The 25,088-nt window shown below is 35.9% G+C and overlaps 3 protein-coding genes and 1 pseudogene across 8 annotated transcripts; 2 read left to right on the forward strand and 2 right to left on the reverse strand.

Moving 5' to 3' along the window:
* The first annotated feature begins 86 nt into the window (after window positions 1-86).
* On the forward strand, window positions 87-6,114 carry LOC103947016 (probable sodium/metabolite cotransporter BASS4, chloroplastic). 6 transcript variants are annotated; one of them, XR_007253901.1, is made up of 14 exons: window positions 87-419; window positions 556-661; window positions 774-881; window positions 987-1,054; window positions 1,606-1,684; window positions 2,384-2,442; window positions 2,559-2,627; window positions 2,787-2,900; window positions 3,179-3,200; window positions 4,150-4,217; window positions 4,514-4,599; window positions 5,058-5,110; window positions 5,226-5,364; window positions 5,639-5,740. XR_007253901.1 is itself a non-coding variant. In XM_048572660.1 (14 exons), exons 1-14 carry the CDS (start codon window positions 228-230, stop codon window positions 5,906-5,908), a joined length of 1,287 nt encoding a protein of 428 aa, XP_048428617.1. In that variant the 5' UTR covers window positions 88-227; the 3' UTR covers window positions 5,909-6,114. The 6 variants fall into 6 exon arrangements, 4 of the variants coding, with proteins under 4 accessions (XP_048428617.1, XP_048428618.1, XP_048428619.1 ...); XR_007253900.1 differs by having other exon boundaries at window positions 5,226-5,355; XM_048572660.1 differs by lacking the exon at window positions 5,058-5,110 and adding an exon at window positions 5,834-6,114 and having other exon boundaries at window positions 88-419.
* A 159-nt stretch (window positions 6,115-6,273) lies between these two features.
* Window positions 6,274-11,152, reverse strand: LOC103947017 (diphosphomevalonate decarboxylase 2). The gene is made up of 10 exons (XM_009357850.3): window positions 10,739-11,152; window positions 9,960-10,158; window positions 9,742-9,805; window positions 9,364-9,427; window positions 9,168-9,248; window positions 8,336-8,422; window positions 7,843-8,000; window positions 7,665-7,713; window positions 6,878-7,002; window positions 6,274-6,736 (listed from the first exon to the last, which is right to left on the reverse strand). Exons 1-10 carry the CDS (start codon window positions 10,952-10,954, stop codon window positions 6,523-6,525), a joined length of 1,257 nt encoding a protein of 418 aa, XP_009356125.2. The 5' UTR covers window positions 10,955-11,152; the 3' UTR covers window positions 6,274-6,522.
* A 9,826-nt stretch (window positions 11,153-20,978) lies between these two features.
* Window positions 20,979-23,082, forward strand: LOC125471817 (protein trichome birefringence-like 36). The gene is made up of 5 exons (XM_048572610.1): window positions 20,979-21,487; window positions 21,669-21,840; window positions 22,055-22,236; window positions 22,357-22,515; window positions 22,611-23,082. The coding sequence occupies exons 1-5, from the start codon at window positions 20,994-20,996 to the stop codon at window positions 22,906-22,908; spliced, it is 1,305 nt and encodes a 434-aa protein (XP_048428567.1). The 5' UTR covers window positions 20,979-20,993; the 3' UTR covers window positions 22,909-23,082.
* An 808-nt stretch (window positions 23,083-23,890) lies between these two features.
* LOC125471818 lies at window positions 23,891-24,859 on the reverse strand (annotated as a pseudogene).
* Window positions 24,860-25,088: the final 229 nt, after the last annotated feature.

Genomic DNA, 25,088 nt, shown 5'->3' on the forward strand with positions numbered 1-25,088 from the left:
TTTCTTTTTTTCTTCTCCTTTCACACTTGTTTTTATAAAAAAATTAATATAAAATATTAATATAACTTAATCGTTTTAGTAAAGAAAAAAATAAGTGAGACTGTGAGGAGACAGAATCCTCCTAGCTCAATGGGGGCACTAAACTTCCTCTGTGCGTCGCCCGTGTTTTTCTTTCTAATACCAAAAAGAACATAAGGATACCCTTTTTGACTTGTGCGGTTATTCCCATGGCGGGAACCATCCAAGCCCTAATTCTCACACCCCCACCCGCCCAAACGCTGCCGTTTGCTCACCGGCTTCCTCATTTTCCGTCCAAACATGCCGCGTTCCGCTTCAATCATCGACTTAGCCGCTGCATTTCGAACCCCGTCAAGGCCTGCCAACACCCCGATCAGGTTCTCTTGTTTGAGCTCTGTTTGGTAACTCAAAACTAAGAATTCTAATTTTTGCTTCGTCTTGATGTTTCGCTGTGTAACTGGACTTGATAATTTGGTGCCTGAACTGAAATGTTGCCTAACTCTCAGTCAATTTAAAGAATTATGAATGCTTTTTCAGAAAGATGGTAATGGAAACAAAGCTCACCGGCATTCGGGTTCGGTGAAGAGCTTGAATTGGGCTAAACCCTTGTCGAATTTTGTGGCGAATAATTTTCTTCCCTTAGGTGTTTCCTAACTCTATATTTGGTTGAAGATTTTGTGTTTTTTTAGCACACATTTCATGAGTTGTGATGTATTATCTACTGATATATGTTTGTTGTGTAATACTGTGTGCAGCTCTTGTTGGTGGAGTAGCTTTAGGGATTGCAAATCCTAGTTTAGGTTGTCTCGCTGATACGTATTCTTTGTCAAAATTTAGCACATTTGGGATTTTTATCATCTCAGGTTTACAATTCTGCCTTTCTCTTGTTACAGTATGTTTGATGCTTGTTTAGTTTATGCCGCTAATTCCGCTAATTATGGACTAATTTGTTTGATGTGATTACGTAGGGTTGACCTTGCACACTGGAGAAATTGTTGCAGCTGCAGAAGCATGGCCTGTTGGAATATTCGGGCTAGTATGTTAACTCTAAATTGATTAGATTCAGATTATGAAAGATTGATTTAGTACATTTCTTATACAGCATCCATTTCATGGTCATGTGTCTATAGAAGTCTGTATTTTATGTAGTAAATCATACCATGCTATTTCATTTATGTAAGTACGTAGTATGCATACCTCATGTGGATAGCATACTTCTGATTTTCACCGATATCAGTTGATTCATACTCTTACAACAAGTTACGTAGTCTTATATGTACGCATATCAATGTAGACTGGTGAAAAGTTGTTGGGGCGAGATCTCATAAAAGAGAGCTCATTGATTTTCTTTTGTTTCTTTAAGTTGTGGGATTTAGTTTTTCTTTTTCTTTTGCTAGCTGATATGTGATCATTCTTAAACTGTGATTTTTGGATACCACTTGCATTTACCTTTTATTGATGCATTGATGCCGACCTAACCAATATTTATCATATTATTAATCCTTGATCATTTTTAAACTGAGAATTATGAATATCACTTCAATTAGCCAATCTGTGATCTTATTGGTAATAGTTTTCATGGTTCAGGTCTCCATTCTATTATTTACTCCATATTTTTCGAGGCTAATATTGCAACTGCAGCTCCAACCTCAAGAGTTTGTTAGAGGTATGCCATTTGAATTTGTGTCTCAGATCAGTTATAGTATCCGTTAAGAGGGCAGATGTTATCTAAGTATTGTTGCTTAAAATGCTTAAGAAATGCTGAATCAAATTGCTAATAAGCTTTGTGCCTTTTATGTATAAAGTTCATAATGGAATTTGTATTCTTTTAAAAAAAAAAAAAAATACATGACACTGTATACCTCCATAATAATAAATAAAACAAAACTAAAAAAGCCAATGAAAAGTTCCTAAAAATTGGCACTCCAATCAACTAAGGTAGCCCAATCAGTAGTGTTAAATTAGATAAACCAATTCATCTAAGTAAGCCCAATATTTGAACAGATATTTGAGATTCTGTAGGGAAAACCTAGCGAAACCCACCAAAATTTCAAGTGCTGGCTTTGGTTCAAGCTACAGAACTGTCCCTCAAAATTTCCTAGCAAACAAGATAGAATTGCATTATGAGTTTTACTCCGGCTCCATATTACGAATCCTTTAGGTGATTGATTTTAGGGTTTAGGGTTACTTATTCCTACTAAAGCTTAAACTCAAAATATTATGTGAACCTGTTTCTGGTTGCTTGATTTGAAAATGCTTGTTTTGTTGTGTGAGTTAGCTTGGGATTTACATAATGGTGAATCATTCCTCTTTTATCTCTGAAGCTTAATTTATAAACCATATAGAAGTTTCTCTACTGTTTCAGGGCTTGCACTATTTTGCTGTATGCCAACCACATTATCAAGTGGAGTGGCGCTTACTCAGGTATGCTAATTCCTTTGTCTTTGATCTTATTTGAACATTTTCCATTGTTTTGCTAAGCTTTTTGCATCATGTACTAGGTTTGGGGCTTAGCTAAAGGTTTGTGTTATTTGATGCAGCTTGCCGGAGCCAATTCTGCCCTTGCTCTTGCAATGACTGTGATTTCTAACCTGTTAGGAATTTTAATTGTGAGTTTGAGAGTCCCCTGTACTCTCACTTTTATCGTTTCATTTACATATATATTTGGTACCAGATTGTGAACAGAATTTTTCTCTGTATGTCTTGCAGCAATAATTTAGTGCTCTACATGATCTCGTTAAGCATATGCTAATATCGTATTCTTCTAGGTCCCATTTTCTATATCAAAGTTCGTAGCTGATGGAGTTGGTGTATCTGTTCCGACTAAGCAGCTGTTTAAAAGTCTCGTTCTCACATTGTTGATCCCTCTAATCTTGGGGAAGGTAATCAATTTTTTTCTTCTTCTGATACTGTCAAGAAAATGCCTGTCATTCAGTGTTTCGAAAAAAACCGACCTTTTAATTGGTAAACATACCTTCAATAAGCATACATTTGTGTTATATTCATTTTTCTTATGGCAGTGTGTGAAAGTAATTTTAATACATTTCCGATAGTTGTTAATCATGAATATGGTCTTTTTGATTTTGATGTCAACACTTCTATTCTATCCTCTGGTGTTTTATTGCTTTCATACTTACTTCTTGTTCCTTTCCTTAAACAGATTTGTCGAGAATCCTTCAGAGGTGAGTATTCCATATTGGCTTCTCTCTGTTTCAGGTTTTTTTTTTTTGTACTGTATGGAATCTTTTTTAGTAAGTAAAAATATGAAGCTTGGGAGGTAAATGGCATTTATCACAGAAGTAGCTGGTTTATGAGTACTAAAATTGAGGCAGAATGTGGATGAATGGATCAGTCTCATTCTAATTAACTTGCTTATTTATGTACAGACATACATAATCAAACACATACATTATGTACAGGCATACATACACGAATATATACACTGAGCACACTGTATTCATATAAAAAAAAAGTATCCAAACTGTGACCCAGCACCCTAGTATTAATTATATGCTTAACATACTATACTAGAATGGAGATTCCACACTTAGTCTCTGAGTTTTTAGATGGGCAATAATTTTAATAACTTAAATTTCTGGAACTTAAGAGTCTACAAAAGTCGTTTACGAATTAAAACTACTCAAAACTTACCTGTCCTACTTAGTGACGAACTACATAGTTCTTAAAATTTTCAAAATCTTCACTTGATTGTATAAAAAGTCTTCCAAACATTCTACTCTTAAAAAGAGGCTAAGAATCAGTAAGATTCTTAACATTTGACATTGTCAAGCCAAAGGCCTGTTCCCACCGGCGAAGAGGACTGGAATTTTCAGCATTGAATTTAGAGATATCCGTCTACATGCATCGGAAATTTCTAAGGGCTATCTCTGACTTTCAAACCTTAGCCTCAGAGTCTATGACATACCAGACACACTCAGTTGATAGGGATCCTTCTGATTGAAATAGCCACAAATCTAGCCTGCATTTGGATATAACAAGCAGTTTGGGATGGTTAACCTCTTATTTAAACAAGCAGGATGATTTCTGAGATTCACATGTGCTCACTCTTTTTGTCATTTCTAAGTGTAAGCATTGTATCTTTTGTTAATCCTCATTAAATGTGTATTGCAGGTGTTGCAGACTTTGTCGATCAAAACCGGAAGCTTTTTTCTAAGCTCAGTGCAATCTTCCTCAGTCTAGTAAGGACAATGCCCTGGTTTATATAGTTTTTATTTTCTTAAATAATTATAGTACAGATCCATGCTGAAGCTTTAATTCAAAATTTTGGGCATGCGTCTGGTCTTCAATGGTACTTGTAAGACATCTTAGCTTCTTTTAGTTCAAACCCTTTAGCGTACGGATCATTGCTGAAGCTTTACTTCAAAAATTTTGGGAAATGTGTCTGATCGTCATTGGTTCTTGTAGGACGTATTTGTCTCCCTTCATTTTTAAAGTACAATTGTTGTAAACTTGTAACAGCATGTTGGTTATTCAGGTGCCATGGATACAAGTTAGCAGGTCCAGGTCACTGCTGTTGATGGTTAAGCCTCCAGTTTTTCTTGTGGCTATTGGAATGGGAATGTATGAAATTCACCCTATGTCGTCGTATTTTTCTGTTATCACTAGATTAATGCTTTAATATAATAGTAGAAGTGCCAATTTGTGCTCCTTTAGTTTGTTTTTATTAAGTTTCTTTTGGAATTAACAATTACCATGCATCCAATTCTTGGACTTTATATTTACCATGCATCCAAATTGTGGAATTGATATCATAGACAGATTGTAGAATTGATAAAAAAAAAAATAATAATGATGTGTAATTTTTATATGTTCTTAGAATGTACTCCTTGTTGAACAATGTGTAATTTTGTATGTTCTTAAAGCGTACTCATTGTCCAATGATGTGTAATTTTTGTTAGCATAAATAAAAGATTTGTCTCTTCTAAACAATAATGAATCCAAAAAATGTTACTCTCTGATCTTCTGATTTCCTTTGTATGCAATATCTTTAAATCCCACTGTGTGTTTGAACTGAGTAGATTTGTTGGACATTCTTTGTCTGAAGATGTTCTAAAGAGCCAGCCTATTATGGGTGAGAAAAGCAAAATATGTGATGAATTTGAATTTCGCATTCTCTAGATAGGCGTCTTAATAACTTGATGGGCTGAATGCATTGACATATGTTGAAAAAATGCATGTACTTGCAGACTTCTGCACATCGGCTTGTTCGTCTTTAATGCTCTTGCGGTAAAGGGCGTTTCAGCTCTCTCTGGTGGCAGTCGATCAGTGTTTTCCAAGAAAGAAAATGCCACTGCAGTTCTCCTTGTTGCAAGCCAGGTGAGAGACGTGTGTACATCTATCCTCTCAAGCCCTTGCGCATTTCTTTTTCCTTCTGAACTTTTTTACTTTCTCTGACCATTATGAAATATGTTTGTCCTCCAACTGTTGAACTCCCCATCCTTGGTGAAGATGTGACTTGATCTGGGATCTCTTGTAGGCCAAATTGACATTTAATTTAGGATAGTTATCAACTTTTTTCTTGGTAAGAAGCAATGAACTAGGAAGATTTGTGTACGGCTTTTCTTTAATGCTATTGACGAGGCTGGCATTCTTCTGGCAGAAAACTCTGCCCGTAATGGTGGCTGTTGTTGAGCAACTTGGTGGTGCGCTGGGAGAATCCGGTTTACTTGTTCTTCCTTGTGTTGCAGCGCACTTAAATCAGGTTGTCCTTGCATCCTTTCCATTCGTATGCATCTTTGTTTTGTTATTTTTTTCTTTCTTTCAAATCAACTGACAGATAATATTCTTGATGCAGATCATTATGGACTCGTTTCTTGTAAACTTCTGGCTGCGGAAGGACCTCTCAACCAACAGTACAAAGGTATCGTGAGTCTCGGATTGCACTGCTTAGTATGCTTTCTCTATGCTTCGGTTACAAGTAGATTATTATTGTCTAATGTCTATGTACCCATAGAGACAATAGATTTTGTTCTGAGATCCCGTGTTTTCAAATGTATCTTGTGAATGTGATCACTTCTAACGACTCTATATGTTCGAAATTGTGTCTTAAATCAAACTACAAGGTTCTCGATCGCAGACACAAAGAGAAACCCCTAACTAATTCATCGTTGTTTCTGGCCATGTTTCTGATGTGGCATGATCTAACCGTGTTTGATTGAGAATCCCTCTGTCCGTGAGATTTTTTTCTATCAATTTTCCATCTAAGTGGAGATGCAGCGATGCCGCACTTTCGAATGAACAATAGACAATTTATTCATTATTGTGTCAAAGACAATGGGTACAAAGACCATAATCGGATTAAAACAGCAAAAAATACGTTACAAATGCAGGAAACAAGCAACAGAAACTGGCAAACTGCGAGCAACTCGGATAATCATTTTAAGCCAATTCTTCGGTTCAGCCTAAAAGCATTATCCATACAGCCATTTGAATAGGCCTGCGGAGGAATGGTGTTGTGAAACAAAAGAGAGAAACCTTCCGAGCTTACTTCGGCAATCCAGTTTCAGGGTTGAGAAGATGACATTCGTCTGACAGCACAACTGGACCTCTCCCGGGTCTTGTGCAAATAAAGTAACTGACATCTCCTCGGAATTTCTGCGACGGATCCTTGATTTCTGGAGGTGCGGGTAAAGTTTCAATATCCTCCGGGCTCTCAACCCCGGCATCTTTTAGAATTGACTTATCGCCAAGAACGAAACTGGGAAATCAAATAAGAAAATAATTATTAAAAGAACAAGGAACAGGGTTGGCACCAGAAAAATCATTGATGCGGAATCTTGCGGAAACAAGAATATCTTAAAACTTGAGGATCATTTGATAGCATCCAAACTCCAATTACCTGCTCAAATCTGCATCAGAATTTGGTGGAAAGCAGAATAGCAACTTCTGAATCAAAAGGGCAGCTGTTTTTCTGTTACGTGCAATTAGAACTGCATTCGGCCCCGCATCAAATGTATAAGCCACCTGCCGATTATTACAATATTGTCAAATACTCGAAGAATAATATAAACAGCGTGCAACACATATAAATAAGCTTTATAGAGTTCAAGCCGAAAATCATTTTCCGACTAATCATATACTAATATGCCATAAACTTATAAAATGTAAGATCAGTGCCAGAAGGGAAGAAGCAGGTCCAGATTAGGATCTCTGAAGCACTTAGGAGTCGCAACCTAAATTTAGTACTTTTAACAACATTGTATAGTCTTGTCATTCAGGAAAGGTACATCTCATGGAGACTTACAAGCATGCTTTGAACTAGGTTTTATCACAAGAACGAAGTCTGATCAAAATTACTTGTAAAGCTGAAGTCAAAAATTGTTTCCTTTCCAAATAAAAAACTGACGTCGTTACAGCTTGTATTTGTTTCATGTATCTGTGCAATTTGGGTCAGTTGAGGCATTATATTAAGAAAACATGTGCAGTGCAGCTCCATCTAGGTGAATCTCTTTATGATAAAGCCATAACGACTTCTACTGAAAATATAATCACTTTTGGTCTAATACTGAAAAATTCAAGATAGTCGGAGCACTGGTAATTTTAGGATCATTATCATGCTAGAAAGACAAACAATCAGTATTTTATACTCATTCAACATCATTTAGTTTCTTCCTGAAAATTCAAACCTGAGGTGTTCCTTCTGCTTTGTTCCACTTTTCAACAAGGCTTATTATCCTGAAACATAGGTACATCGTCAATATTAATTTTCAAGTGTATAGCGTCACCTCAATGAACAAAAAAAAAAAAAAAAATATTACTCTACTTGCTAAGCTTGTCAAGTGACACAAATGTGACGGGGCTTGCCTGTGGGATGTATCATTCATGTAGAATATGGGTGGACATGTGTCCAGGCAGACAGCATGAAACTGGTTACTGTCAGTACAGGTCAGTTGTGCAAAAGAAGCAAAATCACGGTTTTTTATGGCTTCTTCCATTTTTAATATGCGTTTTGGTACTACTTCCTGTAACAGTGTCAAAAGAGACAGAGGGAAAACAAATTAGATCAGAGTTTAAATGACTCCAAAACAATAACAAAAAATAAGAAGCGATTTTTTTCCTGGCTGAGGCGGTTTAAAGGTTCCAAGGAATTTAAAAATGACAGAAATTAAATCCAAAATCTATATAATCTCTTGAGTAGTTAACCTATTGAGCATAATTCGATATAATACTGAATTTGTGGTTTCTTTTTAAAATGCATCAAACGCAAAACCATCGAGCCCAGTCACTCAACCATCTACTACTGAAGACAAATCCTATTATTTAAGCTGAACAGTGAATGGGAAAGTGGAGAACGTACCTTTGCTCTATGTTGTAAGAGCAAACTTGTTTCAACAGTATCACGCATTCCTGTTGTGCTACTTGTTTCCTTCTGTCGTGAACTTACCTGGAATAAACAAAATCAAGAAGGTAAATAACAGGATCTTTACGGTTGTAGCATCTCAACATTGCAGAAGAAGTGGAGCCTTTATAAGCATCCGCGATATAATTTTTTTTGGACTTAAGTGACAATGTAAGTTATCTGACTTAACTCCATTTAAAAAAACGTCTTCTTTATAACAGCGACAACTTATCTGTCTGTCAAATTATTAACTCTATTAGATGAAAATTTTCACTCTTTTTCTATTTAATTTATGCTGGACTTTGACTTAATATCTTCCCAACTCTTTGCATGAAAGGGTACCTTCACATATATCATGTATTTGATTTCAAAAATGTAGTTCCCACTTTCCTCGAATATTCATGCAAATAGTACAGGTGAAGAGAATGGTGGCATCAACAAGCATACAATAGAAAATATGACTAAGCAAACTAGATAAGTTCGTAGGCAGTGTTTACAAAACTAAAAGGTATCATCGCCAAAAATATATCGCCCAAGGATACACACATTAAGATGACAGAATTTATACTACCAAACCAGAAAGACATGCAGACACAAACAGATATAAAGTACTGTATAAGCATCAATATACAAATGTATGGCAGAGATGGAAAGAAGAAAATTCAAAAGACCCCAGAGAAAACCTTTGAAGAACCGAACACAAAATGCCAAGATATAAAGTACTGTCCACAGGCCAAAATTTACCAACACAATCATTTACTAGAATGAGAAATGAAAAGACAATACATACCACAGCGATAACAATAACAAGCTCGTCCCAGTGCTTCTCATCTGCAAGTTGGACTGCAAGACTGTCGGTTCCCTTCTCTTCCTGAATAGATCATGATACCAAGAATCAGATTTAAAAGCTCGATAGGAAAACTTGCTTCTCAACAGAGGGCATAATGATAACAATAAAAAAAATTAAAAATATAAACTAAGCTTACTTTTCCCATGATCCACTTGACAAATCCCCCATACAAGCTGCGGCAAGCACTACCAGAACCTTGCCTGTATGAGCAAACAAATTCAAGGAATTATCCCCACGAACTACAACCAGCATACTAGCATCTCTATCATGTGAATAAAGAACAAAGATTTTTATAACACACAACCTCTAAGATGAACTAAAAATAAAGCAACAGCGTAAATTCATCTTCAGTGAGGCCTATATAGTGGCTGATATTTATGTAACGTAAAATTTCATCAACAACCACAACAATGACAGATGAAACTGAAGTGCAAGGCGCTCCCAATTTAATCATTATAGCTGAAACAAGATACAGGCACCCAGGAAATGAGATATCTTATTAACTCTCAACTACCTTGCAATAGCAGAAAGCTGGCTGTGATCTTCTTTCACGTTCATTAGCTTTCCGAGAGCAAAAACTGCAAAGTATAAACAGACATTTAGCTACCATATACTCATTGTTAATTATTATGTGTTGATAAAAAAAAAAAGAGTAATCTACAACCCGAAAGGGAAAAAAAAGTATTCCAAAATATTAAGAAAAGATAAAAAGAGAAGTTAAATTCTAATTACCTAGACAAGCAAAACCAGCTGCTGAGGAAGCCAATCCAGCAGCAGTAGGAAAATTGTTATACGAAGAAATATGTACATGCAACTTTTCCCAGTCCTTCTTAGTAATATTGATTCCCTTTTCCTTATCATCAATATCGGTAGCTCGACTGCGAATTTCTCTTAAACAGCTTTGGAATCTGCCTCCGGAAATGGAAATCTCCTACACTAACCCGAAAAAACATAAGGAGCCTTGAATCAGCGAAAAAAAAATAACAGTGCAGGTTGTAAAATCTAGTTACCACTGTATTCCAAGTTTCCAACACATAAAAAAGCCAACTCAACCAAGACAAAAAAATAAAACCTGCTCTTGTTTTATGAGGACAGATCTAAAGATACATACATTATTCAAAGTTTCAAACTTCAGTCTCTTCATTTCATCACCTACTTTCACTCAACACTCATTTGGCCAAGAACATTCTCCCTGACACCCGGGGCACCGAGTTCGAATCCCCCAGACTGTTCCTCAATCTCTTCCAAATTTACAATCAGTCACTTTCAGCATTTGAAATTCCAAATTTACACATTTTACTGGCAACAAAATTTTAAAATCCACAAAATTTACAAAATTATGGCTCCCAATGGAGGCCCACCGAGTTGTTTATATCAAAGCTAAGAGCTTCTCTGAGCCTCTGATCCCAAACAAAGAAAGTACTCCTGTTTGTTTGCGGGCATTTTCCCGGGAACCAAACAGAAAGAAAGAAACTTGTAAGAGAAAGAGAAGAGGCGACTAAAAGGTATACCTCGCCATTGAGCCACATCCGATCTTGGTCAAAGGTGGGACTGACGGAGACAGTGGTGGTGGTGCAAAGGTGCGCAGGATCAAGCGTCACGCTGATGCTGTCATTGACTGGCAAGATGAGCTTCTCGTCCCTCTTCCCCCAGTACTTGATCACGGCGATGTTGGTGGGCGTCTGAGCCGTCACCATCAGCACCCATTTCTGCGACTCGTCGGCCATTGAATGCTGCAAAAACCAAGATTTTCCGGGAAAAAGAAGAGCGAGAGAAGAGATCTAATTAACGAGGAGTGTGAATCTGAAAGCAAATTGGAAGTTGGTGTTGGAGTTTTATATAGTGGAGGGCGGAGGAAGAAGCCAAATGGTGGGATTTGTAGTTCATAGTTGAAATTGTAGGAGAGAGGGGCCTCTCGCTGGTGGGCACCCACCCTGTTGGGACGCCATTCTTGGACTTGGACTTCGATTCTTAATTTTCTTCGCCAAAAAGAAAAATAATATAAAATAAAAATGTTCACCAAATTTTAACTCAATTTCAGTCCAACGAAATGATTATAAAGTTTTTACAGAAAAAATAAATAAATATAAATGTCAACTAGAGTTGGTTGAGTTAGTAAGGATCATTCTCTTTACTAAATCACAGCCTAAATTTTAGTCCCGCTACTGCCAATTCAATTTGGTGGACCATTTGTGAAAACAAAAAAATGGCTAAGAGCAATTCCAATGGAGCTATCAAAAGATAAATGTTAAATGTTAATTTGATAATGTGGCAATGTCAGATTTTTATGTTCCTCCGATCCATATGTTTTTGTTTTGTTATAAATAATATTCGTATGACCTATTTTTAAAAAGAAATTAATTAAAATAAATTTTCAATGTCTATAATTGATGCATTAATGAGACCTATACACTAAAATAATTAACTTTTTTTTTCGCGATATCACATTTTCTCATATATCAAATTTGACATATGAAAATTCATATGTCAATTCACATAGAATTGACATATATGTTGGAGCTTATTCCTACCTTTAAATTAGATTATATGACATTTCACTTAAGATTTGACATCTAATTTGGAGATGATCTAAATCCTTCTTTGTAAGTCCTTAAAGAAAGTACCCAACAAATCACCGACACAGCATGTACTCTACAAAATATGATCTAAAAACATGTTCTATAAAAAAAAAAAAAATTCTAAATAAAAAGCCAAACCAAACCAGGTAAAGAGGGGTAATGTTTTGCTAACGTCTATCTAGGGTTGGCAATGTGCCGGTTTCGTGCCGTGCTGAGGCAAGCTTACTACACAATTACATAAAACGCAACCGCAAACTGAGTCTGAGCTAATTTATTTAACGTGTTGAAACACAAAATCCAAATTCAACTTGTTTATTAAACGGCTTACTTGTCACAACCCAACAAATTGAGTTTGAGTTTATTAAGACCTAATAATGAAGAGTTTAATGTCTTATTAATCTATAATTAAGGAGTGATTAAGTTGTTTGGAGTCGGAGTTGTTGCTCCAACCCTTATGAAGGCTCAAACTCGTTTTGTAATGTTTTTCTCATTTGAATATATTGTGACTTCAAATAATTTACTCATTTTATTGCTAGCGATATTACTATTCTAAGTTACGCTAAGGTTCTAAATAGATAGGAAAATAAATTAATTCGGAGAACAGTATGTTCAAGAAGAACGTTCTATCCACCAAGTCAATCCACCAACTTGCAAACGAATTACCCCTAAAAAATACGATAATGCAAGAGGCTTGACTAAAACAACTCGAGACACTCAAGCAATTCTCATCCGCTAGCAATTTTACTTTTCTTTTAAAATTACATGGGATTTTTTTGGCACTTGTGCTTGTACAAATAGTAGAATCTTTGACATTATTTCTCTTTTTCTTTTTTATGAAAACAATGTTTGTTACCAAATGAATGTGAATATGGAAGAAATCAAGGTTGGTAGGTTGCTAAAAATAAAAAAATTGACCAAACTTTGTATATTAATATATATATATATATATGTAGTCTGAGAACAATACAGTCACACATCCAAATGTATATACCAACTCCAAAAGTAGAAGACTTGGAAGGGTTTAGTAATATATTGCTCCCAACCATGTGTGATTTGTATGAGTATTTGAAGGTCCTACCCAAGAAATTCAACTAAAGCAAGCTGCAGGTTTCACCACATGCATATTTGTCCATTAACTTTTAATAATATTTTTCAGGTGCTCCCAAGTTTTTTTATTTTTTTTGGGTTCAACAAGTACTACGCCAGACTCCAGTACAGACACACTTAAAAAAAAGTAAGAAAAAAAATTGAACTAAGAAAACTTATTTCTCCATTTTAAATAGGCTTATTTTTAGCTTTGCCCTTAAGAAGTTGAAACTCAATTTTAATCTTATTTTGCTGCTATAACTCGAATATCACAATTTTACCCTTTGAAACTCAAAATTTATTTTACTTTGATTGTAACTCTCCCTTCACCTTGAAACTCCAAAACCGCCATGGAACATATGTAGGACTCATCACCCAATAAGACTATACTGCATGTGCCAATGAAATAGATTATAAATCTCTACTATGCGTTAACATTCAACAATCATAAAATATTAAGTTTAAAAGAAAAAAGAAATTAAGAATTGGAAGTTTTTTGGGTTGTTGTGATTGAGTTGTAGTTGTAGAGATGAAAAAAAATAAAAAACAAATTGATTAGTCTGGTCCACCCAAATCAAACCAACATAACAAAATTAAGGCAATATAGAGCGAATTTTGAGTTTTATATAGAAAAATGACGACTTTTGAGTTTTAGAGGGCAAAATGGGTTCAAAAATCGAGTTCTAGAGGGCAAAGTGGAGTGAATTCGAGTTTCAAGAGAGTACAATGAAGACTTTTGAGTTACAGAGTGCAAAGTGAGATTAAAATTGAGTTCCAAGTGGGGTAGCTAAAAATAAGTCTTTAAAAATGTTTTTTTTTTCTATAGTACATACCACAGAGTAAATCAACAATTAAATTTTTATATATGTAAATTTAATGACAGTATGATCTTGTGTAAAACTCGTACCTTCTAGTTATACCGTACTATAGTAACTGGACCATAAAAGAGGCGTGCTCGTAAGTGCAATTATGCATGGTAGGTACGTAGTTATACACATTCCAGTTCATCGTCAACCAAGTAATCACATTGAAAAATGTCAACCAAGGCCTCTTTTTCTGATGAGCCCAAATTTTTGTGCATCTTGCATGATTGAAGAGTTTCAGACTTGGGGACTTCTTTCAACTTGCTCATAAATTAAGAATTGATATACATTTACACTTGTTAATTTGAGACAAAGTTGGTGAGAGCCAAAAATTAATCTTTACCTTGTGGGGAGGTCCATTAACTCATTAGCTGAACTAAGATGGAATTAAGAAAGCTGGTAGTATGTTTAAGATCTAAGGGGCTATTAATCGTCATTTAGTATTACGATTAGATAGTATTTTTGTTCACTTGTAAGGGGAAGATTTTAAGTCCAATTTCTATTGATAAACATTTCGATTTCAATTTTTGAGTTTCATTTTTTAGTGTAAACTCTTTTTATGTGATGATGTTCTAGTTTAAGAGAAAAAGAGAGAAGAATTGCACCAAGTCACACGATGCGCAAATAACTAAGTATCATTGTTAGCATAAATAATCATTGTTATTCATATGAATCAAACTTGAATCTGTTAGATATTAATCAAGTGCTCAACAAGGTGACTGCATGGAAAGTGTCTCATTTCACCAAGGTTCTAAAAGACGCTAGGCGCTAGTCGGGCGGCAGGCTGGGGCCTAGCGCCTAAGCGGATTTAATTAAATTTCGTGTAAATAAGTGTCTATTTATATTTAAAATATATATAATTTCATCATAAACTACAAAATAGAATGACATATATATTATGAGTTATTGGAACATAATGAAAACATGATAAACAAGCATATAATATGTGTTTTCATTTAAGTATTCAACAAAAACAAAATGTAAAATGAAAGTTATCTATTTTTTGTTTAAGTGAGTTGCAACCCAGGCAGATCTTGGCTAGCTAGGCGGGTGTTTAAGCGGTCTAGGCGGGTCCCTTAATACGTCTAGGTGGTCTTTCTTAATTTTCAAATGAATAGGTATTAGTTGAAATGATGACTAACTGCTTAGCACTTAGGCAAGGCCTAAATTGAGATTTTAAGAAAAGTGTATATCACTCAGCAGCAAGTGCTAATTCCAAATCTGCACACAAGGGAACCCAATTTCCGAAAAAAAAAGAAATCTGCACGATTGAAATGATATAAATGGGTTTTCTGAGTCAAAATACAACAGCGTAGCCCTCCATTGTTGGCTTTCTTCTAATTTGTAGTGACAACGACTTCATTGACATGGGATAGCTGCTGTCTGTCCCCACTTTCCAATATATAATTATAAATTAGGACGGCTCTCACCAACTTCTGTTTATTTATTTATCTATCCATCTGTCTTCCATCTCACCGACTTATATGTGTATATTTATATTTAATTATACCGAATATTGACGGTATATGCTCCTCAACTCAGTCCACTTCATACTAAAGTTCTCTCATATTGGAAAATACATGAGAAAAGAGAAATGCTAAAAAAATTCTCTTAAAATGAAACATAAATTTTGCCATCTCATAATTTTTGTATAATATTTTGTAATATTGTTATAGAAATGAACGTTAAACTATGAGATGAGTTCAAGTTCATAAAAGTTTAACTTTTAAGAGAATCTCTTTTGCATTTCTCATATTTATAAAATTTTTGGACGTAATCATAATATATTTTTTCTCTCCATCTAATTCCACTATATAATCCGTTTTTAGTGTCAAAATATTAGTTAAATTGTCGTCAAGAGTTACGAGCAAAAAGGCGAAGAAGCAATTTACTGAGTAATTTTAGTAGTTGCAATTGAATAAGAACTAAGAAGAGAACAACATAATGGCAAGTGATATCATTATCCTGTAGGGAAACTTGCACGTAGTTTGGCTGTTTGAGTTTGCACGTTCAAAGTAGCACGGCGCCCAGACCTAACTTCGTTGGTAAACGCTATACACTAAACACTAAACAGGTTGAATTTTGATGAAAACTGGTCCTGACAATAAGTATAATTTCAGCGTATTAGATAGGTTCGTCGGTCCTTTAACAAGTTGACTGTTAACGAAAGTTTAATTTCTTAACGAGGGAGTGAATGTTTTGGATGCGACGGACGACATCATCTCAACTCAACTGTTAGCAAAGAAGATATGCGGCTTCAAGACATTCCAACTCAAGTTCATCATCTGACACTGACATGCATGAAGAAGAATTTGATACTTTAAATCAAATTAAGGATCCATATTGGTATGTGCTCCTTCCTTCCTTCCCTCCTTCCTTCAAGTCTTCTTCAGATAGCCATCTCACCAATTGCATCTGCCATGGGATCTCTTTTCGCTTTCTTTTTTGGACGCGAGTCACAAGTTGAAGCTGCGACGCACGTTAGGATTCAGTTTATTTCTTCAGCGCAACAACATGCAGAAAGTCAACAACAAGGAGAGGGAAAACAGCACAAGAGGATTAGAGGAATGATATATAACTCGAGAAACAAAGGTATTAACTAAAAAAAATTATTTAGCAACAGGCACAGAGAGAAAGTAAACATCTAATTCTAATCGGTTTGTGTAAACCAACCAAGAAGTGCAATACAGAATTGACTATATACAACCACAACCGCATGCAAGGAGAGAACATGTGGTCGAGTTCCTACAGCACGTCATTATATAGTCTATTTATTACGTCAGTTATATACAAATCTTACAGAGATATGGAGTTTCATTCACGTTATATATATTCATGAAAAAAGGCAGCTCAGTTTTGAAGCTGTCTCGGTTCTATGTGGTGGCGATGGTTTCAATTGTCGCCTCAATGTATTAGATGGTGATAGTGATGGAGTTCTGAGGACGATAAACGTCAGAGCTGAATGTGTATGAGCATGAACTGTAATGCATCTTGAACAAAGTTGAAAGTTATCTTCTGTTGTGCATTCTTCTTCCTTGAATATTAGTAGCTAGCTATGTCTTACTTTCAAAACAAGATGGGGCAGGTGCCCATTTTGGACAACACTTGTTAGTCAAGCTCCCCCCTACATTTTCAGGCACGGGGCCTGGCACCGAGTTGGACTGAGGAGGTGATCAAGAGCTTACGTCCTCAACTTTCTTTTGCTTCTACAATGCGTAACCTCAGGCTGATGTTGTCTTGAGTTATAAATCACTTCTGCTTTTAGCTATCAAGGAGCTCAACGCTCTAATTTCTTTCTAATATTCACGGTGCGTTCCTTTTCTGTTTTCAGGCTAGACACGATACAAACACATATAGCATTACCATACAAGTAAGTAGATATTATAGACAACATTCGGTACAGGACATTTCAAAGGTCACTAGTTAGCCTAGTATATATAATCTTAAAAACAACAGCAGCGAGCATCATAGGCAGACCAAGTACAAAGTCTATTGACAAAAAACCGCCATTCTTTTACATATGCAGATGCTTCTTTTGCAGAACTGACAAGGAATCCGTGAAGCATGTCGTCTTTTACCACACCATTCATGTCCCTGTATATAAATCATAATCATTAGAGAAAATCTGAATGCTATTAGATACCAAGTAAAATAACATGCCATGAATCCAACAGAAAACAGGATAACAAGGCAATGCACTGGAACTACATCAGAGGAGGATATTCAAGTAATTCTGTCAAACTTGCAAATTCTTGTGTTATACTATACGTTGCAGCAACTGCCTGCACTTTCTTACTCAAACTCATTTTGGCGAGTGTGAATTACAAAAAGACCATATCATAGTAAATTTGATTCTTCATCACTTCCATACTTTTTCTCTCTCTTTTAATATGTCGGAGCTTGTAGTAGAAGGATTTACAATTGGAATATTTCAATTCAAATTACTCTTTTGCAACATATATTGAACCCAAAACCTCCTTCCAAACTATAAAAAGTGAAAGATATAAACGGATTATAAGGCGTGTCCTTGAAGCATGTAATTAATAGCAAATAGCAAGTCTAGAAGCTAAATGTAACCAACAGAAGATGTTAAGCAGCAGCGCTTTAAACATCAATTAAACAATTGCACAACCAGAAATTAAGTTAGCAGGGGAGGGGCTGTCAAGAGAGGGTGAGGGCAGATTATTCTTCTATTCCTGAGATGGAGAATGTTGCTAATTGGCTATGTCTAAGACCTATTTTACATACACAAGTTCAAACCACAGTAACCGAATCCACTATGTCTTGTCAGCATCAGGAAGAGATTTCAGTATACAGAATTCTTCTGGGTTACCATTCAGTAATATGAGTACAGCCTTAACAACTTGCGATTTACTGAGGTTTGGTGTCGTTGAAACCACTCACCAATCGCATGTGACAATGGATCTATTTTCGCTTTCTTTTTAGGATGCAAGTCACAAGTTGAAGTTGAGGGATGCATATGTGCATGCGAGTTAGGACTGAAATTGCCATCATTTTCTTCTTCAACTTCCATTATTTCTTCTGCACAGGCATACGGTGAAAGTAAACATCACTTTGAGAAAACAGCACAAGAGATACAAGTGTCTTCATGGTGCGAAGATAACTAAATGTCACATGCATAAGCTGTGGTGGAGTTTATATTTCATCTTCACGTATAAAAGCAGCTCAGTTTTATCATCTAGGGTATATACAGAGATATGGGAATACTAAAAAAAAATTCACAGATAATGGTGACGCTAACTGTTGAAGATAGAAAGTTCATCAGATAATGGTGATGCCAACTGTTTCAATCACACCTTGTGGAAATGTGATCCACACTCTCTCTTTATTTGACTATGGTATTCTTTGTCAACGGTAAAAGAATATATACACGATATGTGGAGAACTTTTCTTCTAAATATCTCAACTTACCATGAAATCAATACACACAACTCGAAGGCTATAGTAAATTACTAGGCACATAAGTGGACTCCATGTTTCATTGCGGGTTGCTAACTATAAGTTTATAACTACTATGCAACCAGTCAAAACCAACCTGACGGTAGGGACGATTGCTTCCTTTACTGACCAGACAGTCTATTCCGATAGTGTCACGATCCTCTACTTTTATTTTATTAGCACAAGATGCCACTGTGACGTGTACTCGTGTCATATAAGTCATTCTCTTGAATAATATAGTAATTTGAGGAGTTAAATTTAAGAATCGTTGAATCACTCTCAATGTATTAAACTAAAAATTCATTTTAAGTTACAACCGGGTCAAAGAAAACCCGAAGACTCGAGTCTCTCCCTCCATCTTTTCTCCCCCTCCTCTTTCTAGAACCTTTGTTTCGTAGCCACTCTGTTGAAACACATACGGTTTAATTGCAATATTTTAATCAGATAAGAAATGACTAAATCATCATGTAATTAAACAAACTTAATTAAATGCACATGAGAATTGGGTTGGAAAAACCTAAACTGGGTCGATGCAAATATCGTCTTTGTCATGATAGCATTCCAAATCACAAGGCTCATATGGATTCAATGAGGTACTATCTAATATTAGTGCACTAGGCTCGTTTGATGTCTATGATTGACTTGGATTGGACTGTCCATTAGATTCAATGAATTAGAAATATAGATGTCAACTTAACATATTTTATTCAAAATGAAGGTAGAAGATGGAGAAGCTATGAAAAAAATTATCCCTCCTAATCGTGCCATTTTTTGTGGGGATTTGGAAGGATCAGCTGTCTTCATGATTTCTCCACTATGCAAGTTAGTATCTATATTTTCATTCAACATTCATTAAATTTATTGAGTATGACCAAAGCCAAGCTAACCCTAAACATCAAAGGAGTCTATGGTTATGTGAATATCGAAAGTGATTTATGACTACAAGGGACTCTAGGTTATAAATAGGCAAAATTTAGAGAGATAATCTTTGCTAGAGATAGGAGCGAAGTGGGTGTAATGTATCATACTGTTTATTTTCGTAACTATAACACAAAAATGATTGCAGGTAAAGAAGGGAAGGAAATGATATTAATATTAATGTTTTCACTTCTTTTCTGTTCTGTTGTGTGTTGTGATCATACATGGAATGCTCCTTATATAGAGCCATATCTATGAAGAATCATAAAAGTGAAATGAGTGCATTTTGAAAAACATCATATAACAACAACAATGCTACTATTCTTAAGTTTTACTCACTTTTCATCTTTAGCTAAAACATGTGAGCATTCATTTCCACAACTTTTACAACACTTCACTATTTATTGAAGTTGAGATGCCTTTTTGAAAAACATGTGACTATTTATGAAAAACCAAAAAATACAACTGCTCATTTGAATTTCAAGTTTAACACACAAATCTTTCCCACCAAAAGACAGCTTCTAATATTATAATACTAATATTAAAATTAAGCAGGCTGGTTCTACCTCCCATGAAAGTGCAAGGATGAACGCCACTTATACGAGTTGTGTGAGTACAAGCTTGTCATGGAGAGGATGCACCATACCATATGCAGAAGAATCGTTAGGAAGACGGACCAAAAAGAAGGGGCAGCTCATTCCGCTCGTGATTGATGATTTGTTGTTAATTGTTCAGTATTGTGTCTGGGGTGCTAATGTTTCAATGAATGTGCTAGCAGAGTTGGAGGGTGGAGGAAAAGAAGGGGTTTTGCAAGGTTAAGGCTCTACAACAATTGGGTGGCATTGTTAGTGTAGCGTCAATATTTGTTAAATATTCTTAATATGACGTGGATATTTAGTAAATATTGTTGATATGGTGTTTATATTTGGTGCAACGATCCGTAATTTTCTGCAAAGTAACTGGTCTGATGATCTCTTTAACCTTTATTAACTTTTGAAAAACAATACCAGTGATGTGCATGGCCGACACGTCGTCCTCCAGTTACGGGTACCTAATTCCCTACTTTTTATCCCTTGTTTCGACTTTTTTCCACCATCTTCACAATTAGAACAACTTGTGTGACACTAGTACAGTACCATATTAATGTTTCATATGACATAATATAAGCAATATATCCTCTTGTAATGTTCTATGTCAATAATATAAGGATATGTAGAGGAAAACGAACACATATTATTGTTGATATAGAACGTCTCCGTAACAGTGTACTTGGGTCATACAAGTCATACTCAACAAAAAAGAAAAGAAACATTAATTAATGGGATTAAGAAGAAGAACATTGCAATTGCAATTCCACGCATATGGATAATTGGATATGGTCCCATCACACCGCAAGTCATGCCTTTGATGCTATAATTCTCATCATATACAATCATCAAGGCCCCTGCATGCAGCTTACAAAATGCTTATTTTCTTTGCTGGGGAGACTAATTCAATCTTCTCCTAGCTTTGGAATTCGGAAATCAATGAGCAAACCAAAGCTTCAACTCCTCTTCTTGTTCAGCATCTTCATTGTCTTTCTATGCTTCTGTCAGGGGAAGTCATCACCTCTTGAGCTAGAAGATGACTCTTGGCTTGATGAAGAAGAGGATGCTGTGAACATGGTTGAGAGCCACCAAAGTTCAAGGAGGAGATGTGAACTTTCCGCTGGAAAATGGGTTTACGATCAATCGTACCCTCTCTATGACTCGACTTGTCCGTATCTTAGCACTGCTGTGACTTGTCAAAAGAATGGAAGGCCGGATTCGGACTACGAAAAATGGAGGTGGAAGCCAAACAGCTGCTCCATTCCAAGGTACAACTCTAAACCAAAACTTAACTAAATAATCTATTTTGGGCTTAGCCAAATTTGTTAGAGCAGTGCGCTCCCTTCTTTGCATCTAAGTTTGAATTTCCCTTCCAGTAATTTAAAATCATTTAGTGTAATGTATTTCTTGTTTTGATAGTTATTTCTTTGTTTTCTTGTTTCAATGAAGGTTTGATGCATTGAAATTTCTTGGAAAAATGAGAAGGAAAAGAATAATGCTGGTTGGTGATTCTATAATGAGGAATCAGTGGGAGTCCCTAGTGTGCTTAGTACAAGGAGTTGTTCCAACCGGAAGAAAGAGAGTGACCTACAATGGCCCCTCTATGGCATTCCATGCAATGGTACAATTATTTTTATTAAAATTGTAGGGATCGTTTGATTACTATTTCATTTTCAGTTTTTAGCTTTCATTTGTTTTGAAAACTGAAAACTTGTCTGGTAACTAAAATCGAACAAAGAAATTTGCTTTACATTGTATTGAGGGAAAGCCTCAAGATTTTATCCTTGTTCTTATATCTTACATTAACATAAATAGTAAATTTAATTCACACACAGGATTTTGAGACATCAGTTGAGTTTTCATGGGCTCCACTCCTAGTAGAGTTGAACAACGGAGCTGACAAAAAGAGAATTTTACATTTGGACTTGATAGAAGAGAATGCAAAGTACTGGAGAGGAGTTGATGTTCTTGTGTTTGATTCTGCTCACTGGTGGACTCACTCTGACAAATCGAGTTCGTAAGAGAAAATTCGCATTCATCGAGTCACCTTTCCTCATTTCTTTTGCTTTAGAAGTGGTAGCATTGTGGATGTTCGTAATTATGATCTTAATTGAAGAGTTCTTCTAATCTATTGCAGGTGGGATTACTACATGGAAGGACAGTCTCTGTACACAAACATGAATCCAATGGTTGCATACCAAAAAGGACTCACTACATGGGCTAAATGGATTGATTTAAACCTAGATCCTCGAAAAACCCGAGTGATTTTTCGAAGCATGTCACCTAGGCACAACAGGTACGTAATATGAGGTCTGATGGAGTTATGATGCAAATATAATTCACAGAATTCTTCAGTATATACATGAATGTGTTCTATTCGCTTTTTGGCAGACAAAATGGTTGGAGATGCTATAATCAGAAGCAACCTCTGGCTTATTTCAGTCACCAACATGTTCCTGAGCCATTGATAGTGCTGCAAACTGTATTGAGAAATATGAGATTTCCAGTATATCTTCAGGACATAACTACAATGTCAGCATTTCGAAGAGACGGGCACCCTTCTGTGTACAGAAGGGCCATGGGGCAAGAAGAGAGGCAGCACCCAAGAGGCTTATCCTCTGACTGCAGCCATTGGTGCCTTCCTGGGGTGCCTGATAGTTGGAATGAGATGTTGAGTGCCTTGCTTTAAGTATGAGTTAATTAACTGTGTTAATTAAAATTTTACGTCAAGTGTGAGAGTAAACTCTTCTTTTCTACAGATTAAAGTTTGTAATGCGAATTATGATGTTGTGGTGAGGTGGTTGTATGTGAGAAGGTGATCACTCATCATATTATGCTTGGTAGCAAAGTCTCTTTGCACTCATATCTATGTTTCTTCCTTTTTTTTATTCAAGCAATATTCAAATATAATCTAAGCTACAAGGAGAAGGGAACAAACTTGCGTTAACAGGGCACTTGTTGATCTGGCCAACTTGGCTACGCTTATGTCTACATCTATATTTTTAGTAGTCTAGGTATTTAGTTATACATTACTAATGAAATAACATGCTTAGCTATAAAGATTTCTTTAGTTTCAGCAATCAAAATATGACTCTTAGTGGGAGAGGTTGAAGAACCAAAGTTTTCAATTCAAAAAGCAAGAGATGTGATCGTCACTTTTGTAGCCATGCCCTTCTTGTAATAATGATGTCATGTAATAATTGACATTCATCTCAATTGCTTTTGCAGTAGAAACAGTCTCTAGTGGCAGACAACTTTGATAAAGTATTTCTCTACATAGGACTTAAACATAACCTTTCTTTTTTACGAGATGATATTCTAAATTATCATAATTTATGAAAATAGTCAAACTCAGGTGTAAGGGACCATCGCATTGCCCTTGCCAACTGACCTCCTAATTGAGCTATAATATTAATATCAATTTTTTTTCAAAATTTTCAGTGAGTATTTCACATCAAAACAAACCCATCTTTTTCTCTATGAATAAGAAAAAATGGCTAAAAAACTTAGTTCCTAACCACATTTTGATTACAGATCTCTTCTTCCTTGGCAGGCAGAGGCAATTTCTGCAGTTTATTGGCTAATGAAATTTTATCCTCCAAAAATATACCTTATTTTTATTGATATATGTATATATATATATATATATATATATATATATATATTTCGGCAATATTCTAACTTGCTCATAAAATATGCTGCATGCAGTCATATACATACAAATTAATAAATTCAAACAAAAGAAGAAACTGCAGTACTCCTCTAGCTAGCTCAATCAATGTGAACCAAGCTTCTTTTTCAACTTTGAAATCTCCTTAGAACTCAATCCAAAAGCTTTTTCCAAGTGTTTATCTTTGATACCTGATCCGAAAATTGCAGCGGGGATTTTCTGGGATCCAGGGTTTTGGCTGTCAAAACTGCCCAATGTAGATGCCTGAGTATCACCAACATTCATTTGAAAGTGCACTAGACTCCTTGGAAACACCATCACCTCACCTTTTTCGATCATTTTAGCCAAAATCCTGTTATTCGTATCAGCAAGATCTTTCCTTCGAGCACAAATGCAATCTCTGTTGCCCTCGGGTGAAAATGTGGCACGTTTACTCCACCAACTTCAAAGTCAGCTCGGACAAACAACATGCCAAGCGTGTTGAGTCCTGGAAAGACGTTTGAGTTCACAGAAACGCCAGAGAGCCCGCTTGGGCCAAACTTTCCAGGAACCCTAATGCCCGAAAATACAAAATCTTCTACTGTTGCTAGGGATGAGTTCTTGCATTGGTTGGCATGACTCGCAGGCTCTGCGTTGGCTATGCAGAAGTCTTGAACAGGATCCGGATCTGAAGCGAAAGTGACATAGCTCTTGTTGAAGAGGAGGACGACGAAAAGGGCTACCGTTTTGTAGACCATTTTTGGTATAAAAAGCAAGAATGCAGGACGAGGAGAAATGGTGCTTTCAAGTTACAAACATTCAACCACTTTGATCTGGAAAATTATGGCATCAAAGAACAAATGTTCAAGGCATATACTAATAATACTAGCTAGATAAGGAAACAAACCATTAAAAATGTTGTTATTGTTGATGCTGCACTTTACATGGAATTAGTTGTATATACTAACTTTCCTTAGGAATAAAGTGAGAATTGAGGATTAATTAGTTAGCTAGGGAATGACTGCGTCCACCAACATGTAGTTTGCTTTTTCTTCTGTTTTTGGTGGAGAATTAGAATTGTAGTGGGGGGTTGAGTTGTGCTTATGGCCCTCATTATTACAAAAAAGCTTGATCTTATTAGCTTAGCACAAACAACAATCCTAGCTGTCCGAAAATTCTACTATGCTCTGGTTAGATCTTGCTCATTGGATCTTTGACTA

This window comes from the organism of the source record quoted next, unplaced genomic scaffold (assembly GCF_019419815.1).
Source record: "Pyrus x bretschneideri cultivar Hongxiangsu unplaced genomic scaffold, Pyrus_bretschneideri_v1 Contig62, whole genome shotgun sequence".
In the NCBI taxonomy this organism is placed as follows: Eukaryota; Viridiplantae; Streptophyta; class Magnoliopsida; order Rosales; family Rosaceae; genus Pyrus; species Pyrus x bretschneideri.

Coding starts and splice junctions, on each gene's coding strand:
- LOC103947016 (XM_048572660.1), top strand. CDS start 228: ATGGCGGGAACCATCCAAGCCCTAATTCTCACACCCCCACCCGCCCAA. Junction 3,201..4,149: donor TTGTCGAGAATCCTTCAGAG/GTGAGTATTCCA, acceptor TGTGTATTGCAG/GTGTTGCAGACTTTGTCGAT. Junction 4,600..5,225: donor GTGGCTATTGGAATGGGAAT/GTATGAAATTCA, acceptor ATGTACTTGCAG/ACTTCTGCACATCGGCTTGT.
- LOC103947017 (XM_009357850.3), bottom strand. CDS start 10,954: ATGGCCGACGAGTCGCAGAAATGGGTGCTGATGGTGACGGCTCAGACG. Junction 9,428..9,741: donor CAGCTTTCTGCTATTGCAAG/GTAGTTGAGAGT, acceptor TTGCTCATACAG/GCAAGGTTCTGGTAGTGCTT. Junction 7,714..7,842: donor ATGAATGATACATCCCACAG/GCAAGCCCCGTC, acceptor CCTATGTTTCAG/GATAATAAGCCTTGTTGAAA.
- LOC125471817 (XM_048572610.1), top strand. CDS start 20,994: ATGGATAATTGGATATGGTCCCATCACACCGCAAGTCATGCCTTTGAT. Junction 21,488..21,668: donor AACAGCTGCTCCATTCCAAG/GTACAACTCTAA, acceptor GTTTCAATGAAG/GTTTGATGCATTGAAATTTC. Junction 22,516..22,610: donor ATGTCACCTAGGCACAACAG/GTACGTAATATG, acceptor GCTTTTTGGCAG/ACAAAATGGTTGGAGATGCT.